The 12698-nt window shown below is 39.4% G+C and overlaps 1 protein-coding gene across 6 annotated transcripts in view; it reads right to left on the minus strand.

Annotated features, from left to right (window-relative positions):
* slco1c1 (solute carrier organic anion transporter family, member 1C1) overlaps positions 1-12698 on the minus strand; it is a 32830-nt gene that overhangs the window by 3606 nt on the left and 16526 nt on the right. For all 6 annotated transcript variants that reach the window (XM_043236909.1, XM_043236908.1, XM_043236907.1 and 3 more), the window contains 11 exons: positions 11169-11301; positions 9739-9857; positions 8634-8780; positions 8403-8501; positions 6349-6594; positions 5419-5583; positions 4820-5015; positions 3565-3730; positions 2319-2488; positions 374-438; positions 133-250 (listed from right to left, as the gene is read on the minus strand). In XM_043236909.1, the coding sequence (XP_043092844.1) occupies positions 133-250; positions 374-438; positions 2319-2488; positions 3565-3730; positions 4820-5015; positions 5419-5583; positions 6349-6594; positions 8403-8501; positions 8634-8780; positions 9739-9857; positions 11169-11301 (1624 nt within the window). The remainder of the gene's footprint in view (positions 1-132; positions 251-373; positions 439-2318; positions 2489-3564; positions 3731-4819; positions 5016-5418; positions 5584-6348; positions 6595-8402; positions 8502-8633; positions 8781-9738; positions 9858-11168; positions 11302-12698) is intronic.

Consider the following 12698-nt stretch of genomic DNA (forward strand, 5'->3'; position numbering starts at 1 on the left):
AACTTCTAGATAAAAGCACTATATTGTTTCCACCTGAAGATGAATTCAAACCGAGCTCTGATTGAGGTGTTTACTTGAATAAATGAAAAAATGAATACTAATTAACGTGCAAGCGTAAGAAAAGCTGAATACCTGTAGGCAGTAGTGTTGTAGATTCGACAGGCTCCTCTTCCACCGCATTTCTTGTGACCCCATTTCAGACAGGTGGTGTCTATGATGGCTCCGAAGTATATGGGAGCTGGAATTCCAGCTGGGGAAGAAAAAAAAAAAAAACAGCGTTCCTTCTACTACTGCTTCAAAACAAATCATCGTTACCACCGTGACCAAAAACCGTTTCAGCAGAGACGGCAGCAAACACCAGAGCGTCTCTCACCTAGAGTGCGCGTCGTCAGTGTGTGAAAACCCAGAGCTAAAGACTTCAGCTGAGGCCTGATGCATCTGTCGATGAAACCAGAGAAAGAGCAGCTACGGTTCAGAATAATACTAGAGCATCTTGACTGATGTGCTGCTGGTGACAAACAGGACGTGCAAAAAAATTTCTGCAAGTCTGACAAGTAAGCTTTCCGTTGATGTGTGGTTTGTTACAATATGACAATATTTGGCAGAGATACAAAAAAAAACTAAATACTGAGAAATTTGCCTTTAAAGTTGTCAAAACGAAGTTATTAGCAATGCATGTTATTAATCAAAATTGCATAGTTTGCATATTGAATAATTGCATAGTGATGTATTTGACTGATATTATATTTACATTTAAATTATATGCTAATAAATGTATTATTTTGCAAGTAAAAGGCATGCAAAAAGTTAATTATATATATATATATATATATATATATATATATATATATATATATATATACTCATATATACATATATACATACATATATATATATATACATATATATATACATATATACATACACGTATGTATATATATATATATGTGTATATAGGTTAAAAATTTATAAAGGCATTTGCAAATCATTCATAAAAGTGTTAACACACCTTATTTAAGAATTGTAAAAGTAATTTAGCATGCCTAAAATACGATATTATTGGTTATTTGTATTTTTAAACAGATGAAAAAAGTAGCATACATTAATACAGTTTGTTCGATTAAAGCTGAAGAATTGCGCATGATACCAGAAACATATCAAATCAACTTCAGAAAAGCACTACGTAGATTACTTCATCCAAAGTGATCTAGTCTTCTCTCAAAAACTACAGACGCACAAGAATTTTTTTTTGACCAAACAAAGCCGGGCCAGCGCTGCTAACCTAATTTAGCCCGAGGGAGGCTGAGCATTCCAGCCGCGTCAGCTGACTGAGCTTTGGGAGAAAGCTGACAGTCTCTGGTGCTAAAGCTTTTCCTTTCAAGACACAAGTCTGATTACCGAACTTCACAAGTGACCATAAACTTGTCTCGACCGATTTTGCATTCAGTCGAGCGACAGTTTTGACTGGCCTACGGTCCTCGACTAAGACACGGAATAATGAGGGGGAAATCACATTAGCGCCGCCGACACATGCAGTCGGTTTTCATCTGTAATCTGGGGAGAAAGAAACCAAACACATGACTGGACGACCTTTCTGTGCTTTCGTTTTCTATGAAACCATAATTCAGCGTGCAAGCTAATGTTCACTTTACGGGCTTTCTAATATTTATTAACATGCATATATTAGTAGTGCTGTCAAACGATGAATCCGAAATAAGTCGTTTTATATATACACAGTGCATTATGCACACAAAACGTTTTATTTTGGATGCAATTAATTACAATTTATCGCTTGACAGCGCTATTTGTTGAATTGGGAAATACATGACTTGCTCTGCAGTGAATGGGTGCCGTCGGAGCGAGAGTCAAAACAGCTGATAAAAGCGTCACAATTAAATTAAACACGATTAAAACACAAAGTAATTCATAATAACGCTTTCTCCGGTAAAAAAGTCATCTCCGGATACGAAGAGAAGCTGAAAACAGCTCTAAACGGATATGTGGATGTATTGTGTTGCGAGAGACAACAGGACATGATGGATTTGCTTCTTATAAACGTGCAGCTTTCGTCTTTACAACTCATTAAAATGATGGACTAGAGTGGCGTCTTTATCAGCTCTTTGGGCTCTCATTCCGACAGCACCCATTCACTGCTGAGCAATGGATGTAATGCTGATGAAAAAAACTAACTCATCTGCATCTTTAATGTCTGAGGGAGAGCACATTTTCTGCAGATGTTTATTTCTGGATGAATTATTCCCCTTAAAGTGAGCTCCATCTGCAGTTCCCGAACAATCCCTCGGGGGTCAGATCTTCACCTGATGAGCAGCATGTATCCCGGCGTTCCGCCCAGAGAGATGATAAAGGAAGTGATGACAGACAGAGCCAGGAAGTAGGGGAAGACCCGATGGCAGCTGTCTCTGTTGTTGCATTGACCCGCACTGGCCGTGTGATTCCCGGCCGCTACACAACTGCACTGCTCGAACACCTGAAACACACACACACACACACATCTCATAACAGTGCTCCGTTGGTTGTTTCTGCACGGCTTCGACTTACTCCAAGCACTGATGTCTAACCACAGTTTTAACAAGGACTTTTTCTAGATCTACCATCACATTTATTGTCTGGTAAGTGGTGGGCGTTTAATAATAATAATAAAAAAGTAATCAAAATGCATATCCATGCAGTTTATGAGCTCATATTACCCATTTGCATTAATAATATACCCACTGGTAGAATTATTTCTTTCTTTATTTAAATCAAAATTTTAATTAGATCTTTGATTTGCAAAATCTTTGGGGGAATGAGCTAATGTTCTAATTTTAAAAAGCAATGAAAAGGTTATTGTAGTTGGTTATAAACAATAACGACCAAAAAAATCGAAGTGAATTTAAATCGAGTGCGCCATATTTGTGGCTGGTTATTTTTTACCAGCTTTAATAAGTGCTTCACGGGCAAACGCGACATCTGGAAATGTTGAATTACTGTAAAAGTAACACGCAAAAGAAAAAAGCTGAACAGAAGCATATAAAGCGTTAATAGAAATCAAAAGTAGTTGTAAATCTCTTCTCCCTCTCTCTCTCGAAAACCAATGAAAATACATATCTAAAAATACAGTCCCGATGTGCTCTTTGGTTGACCTCGCTCATCAAACGTCTGAGATTACACCAATTCTTTGTTTAGCGACAGTCTGAAAGGAAGGGACAAAAGATAGTACGTATAACAGATGCCGGAGATATGAAATGGACACACACACACACACAGGATGGGAGTCACAGAGTTCAGATGCAATGAAACTCCACAATGTTTAGACAGAACCGAGCCGCTCCGCGCTCTCAAAGAGAGACGGGGAAGGAAGTTTCAGAGCAGGTTCAAATGTTCAATGTAGCCTTTGAGCCGAAGACAAACAGGTTGTGCACACCCTTCAGAGAGCGCTGGGAAAGGCCGAGTTCAAGGCGCACCAAACGCGACACAATGCGCCTCGCATTCTTTGAAGGGACGGGACAACAAACACATGCCATTGTTCCAGAATCACGCTCCCGGTTCAGAGGCCGCGCTTACCGTGTCCATTCCCGAGCCGTGGGACGTCCGGCATCCAGCCAGGCAGGGCGAGACGTAGGTGAGGCCGTTCTCACCGCACACAGGGTCCCAGTTTGTTCTGGGGCAGTCGCAGTGCGTGTTGCAGGACGCTAAGAGATATTTGTCCTCTTTGTACAGGCTTTCCGTCCTGTTGGTTAGACACAACAAGCAGATTGTTACTGGCTCATCAAGCATTTTGCGAATGAAGCACATTTACCTTTGTGTCGTACAAGTCAGTAAAAAGGTCAACGCTGACTTGTCCTTCCGTGAAACCCACTCGCTTCCATCAACGATCAAAACCATTTGGATAGAGTTGATTTTGATCATGAGAATTAGTTTTTCAATCATCAGTAATTTTTAACCGTAAATGTATTGTTTAATTTATAAGGCCTGCTTCAGTCATTTTTATGATGCATTCAAAAATGCATTACAGGTACCTAAAACTAACCCTAACCCTTCAAATAAAACATTACATTTTTTGTACCATTACCTGGCATTAACAAACAATAAACTATTTATTTACAGCATAAAAATGTTCAGTGCATTAACAGATCCAATGTTTAAACTTCAAAAGAAAATTGTATTATTATTAAAAAGTATTATTAATAAATAGCAGTGAAAGTTTTATCCATTGTTAGTTCATGCCAACTAATATACAAAAGAAAGTGTTAATCAAAAACTTATTTTATGTCTGCCAAGATGTACTTCTCCTTCTGATGTATGTAATAAAAACGAAAAACAAACGAAACAATTAAAACTAAAAAAAACCTAAACTATTAATTATGAGTATAATAATCTATCAGTGATGCCGATATAAAACTGGGGCACTGCATTGATTGAGGCAAACATATATTATTTTGTTCCAGCTTTAATTGATTTTCTATTGTTGAATTGTTGTGAATGGAAAATGAAATGCAAATTTATTCTCATATATAAGTATTCATCAACAACAAAAGATATGCAAAGCATTTTCCTCTTGAAGTTTATTCTGCCATCCAACTGATGCATGATGATCAGCTTCATTTGATTATTTGCATTCAGCATTGTTTTTGACCTCAACAAGGCCGACTGCATAAACTACTTGGACACGTCATTCATCTATAAATGCAGACTGGACCAAGGTGAATCAGTAAAGTAAGATCGATGGCAATTGGTCAGGCTAGAAACATAATGACTTTTGTTGTTCTTCTGCAACTGGCCCCAGATTTGAGCAGAAGCCAAAGTGAAAGAGTCCTACCCATTGTAAGACCTGGTGATGCCGGCCACGCTGGCATTCTCGCATCCCATGGCGAAGAAGAAAAGCGACAGGAAGTAGCCCAGGAGAGACGTTCCCAGTGCAAACTTGGCTGCTCCCATGATGCTCAGCTTGAACTTCTTCATGATCACACCCCCTGAGAACATTCCCAAGGCTACGGCTGGGATGTTGATCACTCCTGAAAAAACAGACGGCATCAAGAAAACCTGGATCAAAGGAGCAGCGTCACGGATTTCAAACAAAGACGAAGGCTCTTCTTGCGCTTGAAAGGTTAAGGGACACAGAATAGCTCTATTTGTTTTCCCTCCGTCTGATTTTCAAACGCTAATGCCGTTTCCCGAAACGCACAACGGTCTCCGGTGTCTGCATACGTTGTGCTGATATTATTTTTGGATTCTGTTCTCTTTCATATGCAGTAATGGTCCATATCACACTGTGATTTAACCAGGCTATAAAAACCTTTGGATTTGATATCATAACCGTAGATTAATATTTAAAATACAATCAAAACACGTAGCTCTGAGGTCACAGCTGCACCGTGAACTCTATTATATCTGTGTGTTTAGAGGAAGACGACATACCCATTAAGAAGTTGGCTTTGGACGCTGACTGTCCGTAATGTTGCTCGATGTATTTTGGCTTGTACGTCACCATACCGATCAAGGAGTTGAACTGGATGATGGTGACGCAGAGATACAAGAAGTAGACTGGGTTCCCCAAAAGAGATCTCAGCGTTGGCAAAAAGTCTAAAAAACATGAACGCTAAACGTTGAAGATGTTTGTTTGTCAATCGACAGCATGCATTCATTAAATACAAGACGGCAAAAAGTAATTGACACATTTGAACGAGTTGTGTCCTAGTGATTTGGCGATTACTAAATGCCGCATTGTTCACATTTAGAAAAGCACCTCTGTTGTTTTGTCATTTTCCATCATGCAAGCGAAACTGAAAAGCTTGCCGATGCATTCATTTAACAAAAGTTACTTTATTAAAACAATGCTTATTGAACCTTTCGACAAAGCTAAATGCGTTTGTGATCCATAAGGCTGTTATGGTTTATATAATCTGATATATGGTTTCATTCAAACTAAGCAGAAATATGCAGATTTGTGAACAAAGAGTGATGCAATTCAATCAGTAAAATGCCATAAATATCAGTGTCAGTAAGATGAGATGTAAATGAGCCAAACATATAATGAGAAGCAATCCAGTGACGACTGAGAGATGAAAATGTGAGATGTTTAAGAGGCTTGAGAAGATCTGAGGTGAAGTGAAGGAAGGCTTCAGGAAACAATCCTGCTGATCAGATCTGAAACACACCGACTTTTCTGCAGAATTCAAGAGAAGCCGAGCGTGCTTCTGTCAAGTACGTGTTGAAACTGGTTTTATTTGAGATCAATTACTCTTTACAGGTTGAAAATAAATGCCAGTTGGTTTGATATTTTGCTAATTAATGCAATGGCATTCGCAGACGTCTGATATTTTAGATGGTGTATTCTAGGTGATTTACCTTTGGCCATCTCTACGAAGTTGGCTGGCTCGTCTGCCTGGTACTTGTGCTCCAGCAGTGGCGAGTCTTTGATGAAGCTGGTCCGCTCCGGAGAATACTTGGCAAGCCGTCTCTCTGGCAGGGGCAAAGACTTGGGCAAGAACCAAAACGGCACCGCCGAGAGCAGGGTGATGAGTCCTGCAATAAGGTATCCCAGCCACCAGGCGCCTACCCAGCGCGCATCTCCCGGGGTGATGCTAATGCTCTCTGTGAGAAGACACGCATGTGTCAGCAGCGGGAATACAGACGCTACGAGGCTCGCTGCAGCTCGTCACATGTTCAGAATATTTGGGCCAGGCAGACAGACGCAGACAGCCTTAGATGTCTCTCTCCACGCTCTCGGCTCATCATGTACGCTCAGACAGCCTCCATGTTGCCAGGAGATGGAAACGTTTGTAGCGTTTCACATAAACACGGAATGGATCAATCGAACGTTTTTTTTTTTTTTTTTGGGGCCACATTTCATCCTGAAACGCGAAACGAGACGTTCGGCAGAATGCTCAAGCTCATCTTTTTACATTAGTGCAAAAAGATTAAAAAAAGCTGTATATTCTATATGACCATCGCGTTACATAATGCTATGTGGAAGTTGTTAAATAACGTTCCAGTCACATCTCGGTCTGATAACTGTTTTGGCCAATTTAAAAAGATTTTCTGCAATAAAGCCATATCAATAAATAGTAACAATTTATTTAGTATTTTTTATTTTTAAAATCTCTTAAACTCACCATTTTGTTGCTCAATTATTATTAGTACTCATTTATTAATAATAGTTCATATTATCGGTGTTAACCGTTTTTCTGCTTTTTGTGAAAAAGCAATACAGTTTTATCCTGGATTCTTTGATGAACAGAAATCAGAAAGCATTTGTTTGAAAAATAAATGTATGTGAAATAGAAATCTTGACCATAACAGTACTAAGAAATTCTCGAGCAGCAAATCAGGATCATGTTTTGATCATATCTAAAAAAAAAAATACAGATTACAATACATTCCCATAGGAAACAGTCATGTTAAACTGCAATGATATTTCACAATTTTTTGAATGTATTTTTGATAAAAAAAAAAAAAACATAAGAGGCCAAAACGTATTAAAAAAATCTTATTCATGCAATCTTTGACGTCATTAAATGTAGAAATCTTTATAGAAACAATATTCCTGCAAAGATTTATATTCACGGTGTGGTCTGCACTTTGTTTTATTGACCATTAAATAAAATGAAAGCCAAAACATTTGATATTAAGGTATGTGATGCGGTTTTTATTGGCTGAATATTTACTATACAGTATCTTACAGCTTAACTTTCCTGCCAAATGTCTTCAGGGCGTAACGCTATATTATCCGTGAAGAAACGGCCCGTGTCTCCAACACGCATTATTTCCACATACATAAACTTTACCAATGCAAAAAAAAAACAAGTTCACATCGTGATGTACCGATCGCTGATTGCTGAACCTTTTCAAGCACACACACACACACACACACAGAGAGATATCAATTAATATTAATATTAATATTAATACCATGCAATGTAAAGATATTACACGTTTCAGCCTATGCCCTCTTTAACCTCTCCGTCTCATTTCACAGGCTCATCTCATCCAAAGCAGCTGTCGGATAAATCGCAGCTTAACATTTATGAGCCTTTACATCGTCCCGAGTCAAATAAAGCGCGCGTTCGCATGCCAAAAACGCACTCAGATCCAACATAAACAGCCTCCGCGGCTTTCAAACAAGAAACAACAAAGTTTCTAATTTCCTCCCGCTTTTGTTTGAAATGCGTTGACTAATATGAATAAGCTGGATTTCCTCCAGCTTTCCTCTCGATTTCACAGCGAATTACTCCTTCAAAAACCTTTTAATGTTTGAGATTCGCCGGTCTAGTCTAGACGGGCCCAAACCCATGGAAACGTATAGAAGAGCGGTCCGTTTTTTTGTACGCGAGAGAAAACCTTGGCGCTGCGACCGAACTCGGTGACTCCTTCGGGAAATAGTGCGCCGCGGTTTCACTCACCCATGTTGACAAATCCAATGTCCACGTATATCTTGGCACAGACGGACCCCAGCAGGTAGCCAAACACCGGGCCGATGACTGATATCGTCTGGACGCATCCTAATGCAAACGGCACGAATCGATTAGTCTGGGCTGCTTACCAAGAAAGACAATGCTCTCTAGGAAAAACAATTAATGCCAAGGGCACAGCAGTCTGGGATGGCGTATGCATGAAGAAACGTGAGGACGTACCGATGTAGAAGGCGGCGTTCTCCTCCAGAGCGTGATCGTCGATGTACGAGATTCCCAGAGGCTGCACCGGGGTCTCGCCGATTCCCCGCAAGATATTCCCTAGGAAAACGTAGATCCACATGGACAACCTGGACTCGTGTTCGCAGCCTGAGAAAGAGGGAAGAGGGTTGCAAACGACGAATATACCAAACGAAATGAAAAGGCAGATTAGCGTACAGCCGTGCATCTTGAAAATAAATGGCCTGATATTAGCAAGTTTGTTGATGCTGAATTAAAATAGTCAATAAAAACTTGAATCATTTTCGGTAGCACTTTACTATAAAGTTCATTAGTTAACAACACGAGTATGTGAACTAAGAATGAACTGGATTCCCATTAACATGAACAAAGATTAATAAATAGTGTAATAAATGCATTGTTCATCGTTCAAATGACGCCTTATTACAATTTTTTTGTTTTTGCAAAATAAGACAGCAAGATAGCACTGCAAGCTTTGTGTTTTTTTATGCAAAATGCATCATTAAAAATATCATCAAATATTTCATTTAATGTCAATGAACTTTACGCAGTAAGCTTTTTTCACAAAGCCTTTTTCTGTCGGTATCTGTAGTAAAACTCCCGCAGACGTAGAAGAAAACATCAGGGTCATGTTTGCGTTTTCTTCCGTCACTAATTCTGACCTTGAAATCGGGATTAGGCATCAAATAATGCCCTACATACGAAAATCAGCTGAGACTTGAACAAACAGTTTTTTCAGCTAGCTCGGATGAAGACAGAAATCATGTCTAAATGGCAGGGGGTTTTTCGCTACGGATTCTTAACAACGCAAATGGCGTGAAAAAGCAAAAATACAACAAAATGCACAGATTTTGAGAGAAAGTGTGTCATGCTAGAGTAAGACAGGGAGTATTTTTGGAAGCGGTAAGAAACAAGTATTGGATTTCATTCAGCCAATATGTTGGATTAGCGCAACATAAAGCAGCATTTAGTCATTTAGCATTTAGCATTTAGTCAAAGCAGCATATGAGGCCCTACACGGCAGCGGCGCATGTCAGTCCCCCTCGGCTTTTAGAGCTACTTTAACAAGTGCTGTTTGGTTCTGTACCTGAGCTCGGTCCGGCGGTGCTGCTGGGAACTGTGGCCGAAACGCCAGAACTCACTGGACACGGAGAGAGGTTACTGCTCGAGTTCACCGACGATCGAATCGATGTCTCAAACTTGTAGCTGCATATAAAACATGAGGAGGTCAGCAGCAGAAACCAGAAACCATGTCACATGACGCGAGGAAAGCGTACAGGTTCATGCAACATATTTAGATTAGAATATAGTTTTTTGGTCAAGAATAATAATGATGAAAAAGATGCATCATAGGTTACAATAGAACTACAAATGCAGCTAACAAACACAATAAAACATGATAAAAATCCAATAAAACATGATTAAAAAAATGTTTTTTGAAAATTGTATATATATATATATATATATATATATATATATATATATATATATATATATATATATATATATATACACACACACACACACACACAGGAAAATGACTGTGTTTATGTGTGTATATAATAATAATGAATAATAAAATTATAATAAACATATGCAAAAGATGCATTATAATAAACATTCAAAATTACATTAAAATACGTAAGACATATAGCAATTATTATTTTGCTTCAGTAATAATGAGGACAAAAAGATTGACCAATTTGACCGAAAATTTTAAATAAAGAAAAATTAAATAAAAGAATGTTAAAAAATTATGTATTATATATTTATATTATTTCATATAAGTAAATATATTTATTTATTTGTCCACAGTAATGAAAAAGGAAAAGATGCCTTATATTAATAATTAAATAATAAAAAGCGTTGATAAAAACAATGATGCAGTCCAACTTATATGTCTAAGATGGATAAGATGTACAGTACAACCTGCATCAGACACCGAGAAACAAATCCACAGGTGAACTGAAAACAAATGGCACGCTCAGACCGAGCAGTTCATATCGAGAACATGATGCTGCCAAAAACATGATGCAATATAGAATGCATCATTTCTATAAATAAACGTACTTCAAAAACACAGCCTACATACGAAACATTAACATATAAAATACAGCACGATCCATTGCACTCGAGTCTCTTTAAATACATCCGAGCTGCCGTGCCTTCGAAGAGCGCCATGTAAAACCGGAAACCTGGCACACTTTCAAGGTTGAGACTGCATGTCGATTTACAAGGATGAAGTCAAATTTGAATGAGCAGAGCGAGGTCATGCAAAATTCTGTTTGTTCTGTGTATCAACTGAAACTGTTTCCTTGATGCAGCAGCTGTACGATGCCAAGAAACACATCCGAGGAAGAAACGGCGCACAGCGCCTGACCGCAAACACACACCGAACACGACTCGATGGCATCCGTGGGCTCTAACCAGATTAAACCGGATCCGTGTGACCCTTTAAAATAGCTCACCCGGCTCGCATCACGCACACTTTCACTTACGGGTGAAGCTTGGGCTTACCGTCCGATTATAAAATGCGGCAAGGCAATTAGAAAAGTCCCAAGCGACATCAACAGGCAGCCGACGGCGATGATCTTCGGGCGGTGAAGTTTGGCACCAAAGTAACTCACGAAGGCGATCACTAGCAAGTTACCTAGAAGCAGAGACGGAGAAAAAAAACGTTTAATGATGTGGAAGCTGCATGCGAGCTGAATGAGATAATACATTATCTCTCAGAAAACTACCCTCAAAGTGACAGTTCAACCAAAAATGGTTCAAACCTGCATGAGTTTCGCGAGAAACACGAAAGACGTCGTTTTGAAGAACGTCGGTAAGCAAGAGTTGATGGCAGCCATTGACTTCTATAGTACTTTGAAAGTCGATGGCTGCCGTCAGCTGGTTACCAACATTCTTCAAAATATCTTCTTTTGTGTTCAAGAGAATAAACAATGACACAATGTTCACTTTAAATGATGATTACAAGGTCACCGTACAGACAATCTTCACACATTTATAGTTATCGTATCGTATTAAGGTCATTTTTAGCTTTAATCTATGACTGATAAATGGATTATCCGATCATTTTGACAGGATCTCGTTAAAGGCGACGCTTAAGAAGTCATGCGTTCATTCACTAACGTTTCCAAAAATCTCAGTGGATATTAGGAAAAGGAAAAGTTCAGTAACCTTCAGGTCGAACAGGTTCTTTAATCAGATGTGGAGAAATGTGGCACTAAACCACCTGTTTAGCAAAGGATGCTTTGCAGTGAATGGGTGCCGTCAGAACGAGAGTCCAAACAGCTGATGAAAACATTACAGTCCAGTCCAATAACCGTCTTGTGAAGCCGAAAGCGGCACGCTCGTATCAAAACTATTAGACATTTTTCCTCCATAATACTGCTTTTCTTCAGTGAGAAATCTACACAAACTGATCAAGCTCCGTTTCCAAGCCCGAACGGCTCTAAACAAATATGTGGCTGGATGTGAGAGACAACAGAAGATGGGAAGCATTATTATGGATTACGGACTCGTATTTCGGCCCGAAGTGAGGGTTTGAAGTTCAAAACTTCTTAATGCTGGTTTTGTTTTTCATATTTCACGAGACATTAATTGCTGGTGTGGCTTATTGGGATGTTTTTAGCATCTGTCTGGACTCTCATTCTGACGGCACCCATTCGCTGCGGAGGAAAGTGATGCAGAAAATCAGATGAAGAAACAACCTCGTCTACAAGTAAACGTCCTTTAATAAGTGAACAGGCGTAGAATAAGAGCATATTATCAGGCAACAAAACCCCATCACGATGAGCCGTGAAGGCACGTATCCGCTCCACAAACTCTTCACTTCCCCGCTGATTTCTACATGATTGACCTCTTTGTCTGCGAGAAACATTTATTGGCAGATTTCGTCGGTTTCTGAGCTTCGCGGCTTCATGAACGGGGGTCTTTGTGAGGACGGTTACAGCACTGTACCTAGCGTGGCGTTCGGGGCTTTCATGGCTTTAATGGGAACAGGGATTCTCAGACATTTAGACCATGGCTCGGTTTGCGACG

Source organism: Puntigrus tetrazona, chromosome 4, assembly GCF_018831695.1.
Source record: "Puntigrus tetrazona isolate hp1 chromosome 4, ASM1883169v1, whole genome shotgun sequence".
In the NCBI taxonomy this organism is placed as follows: Eukaryota; Metazoa; Chordata; class Actinopteri; order Cypriniformes; family Cyprinidae; genus Puntigrus; species Puntigrus tetrazona.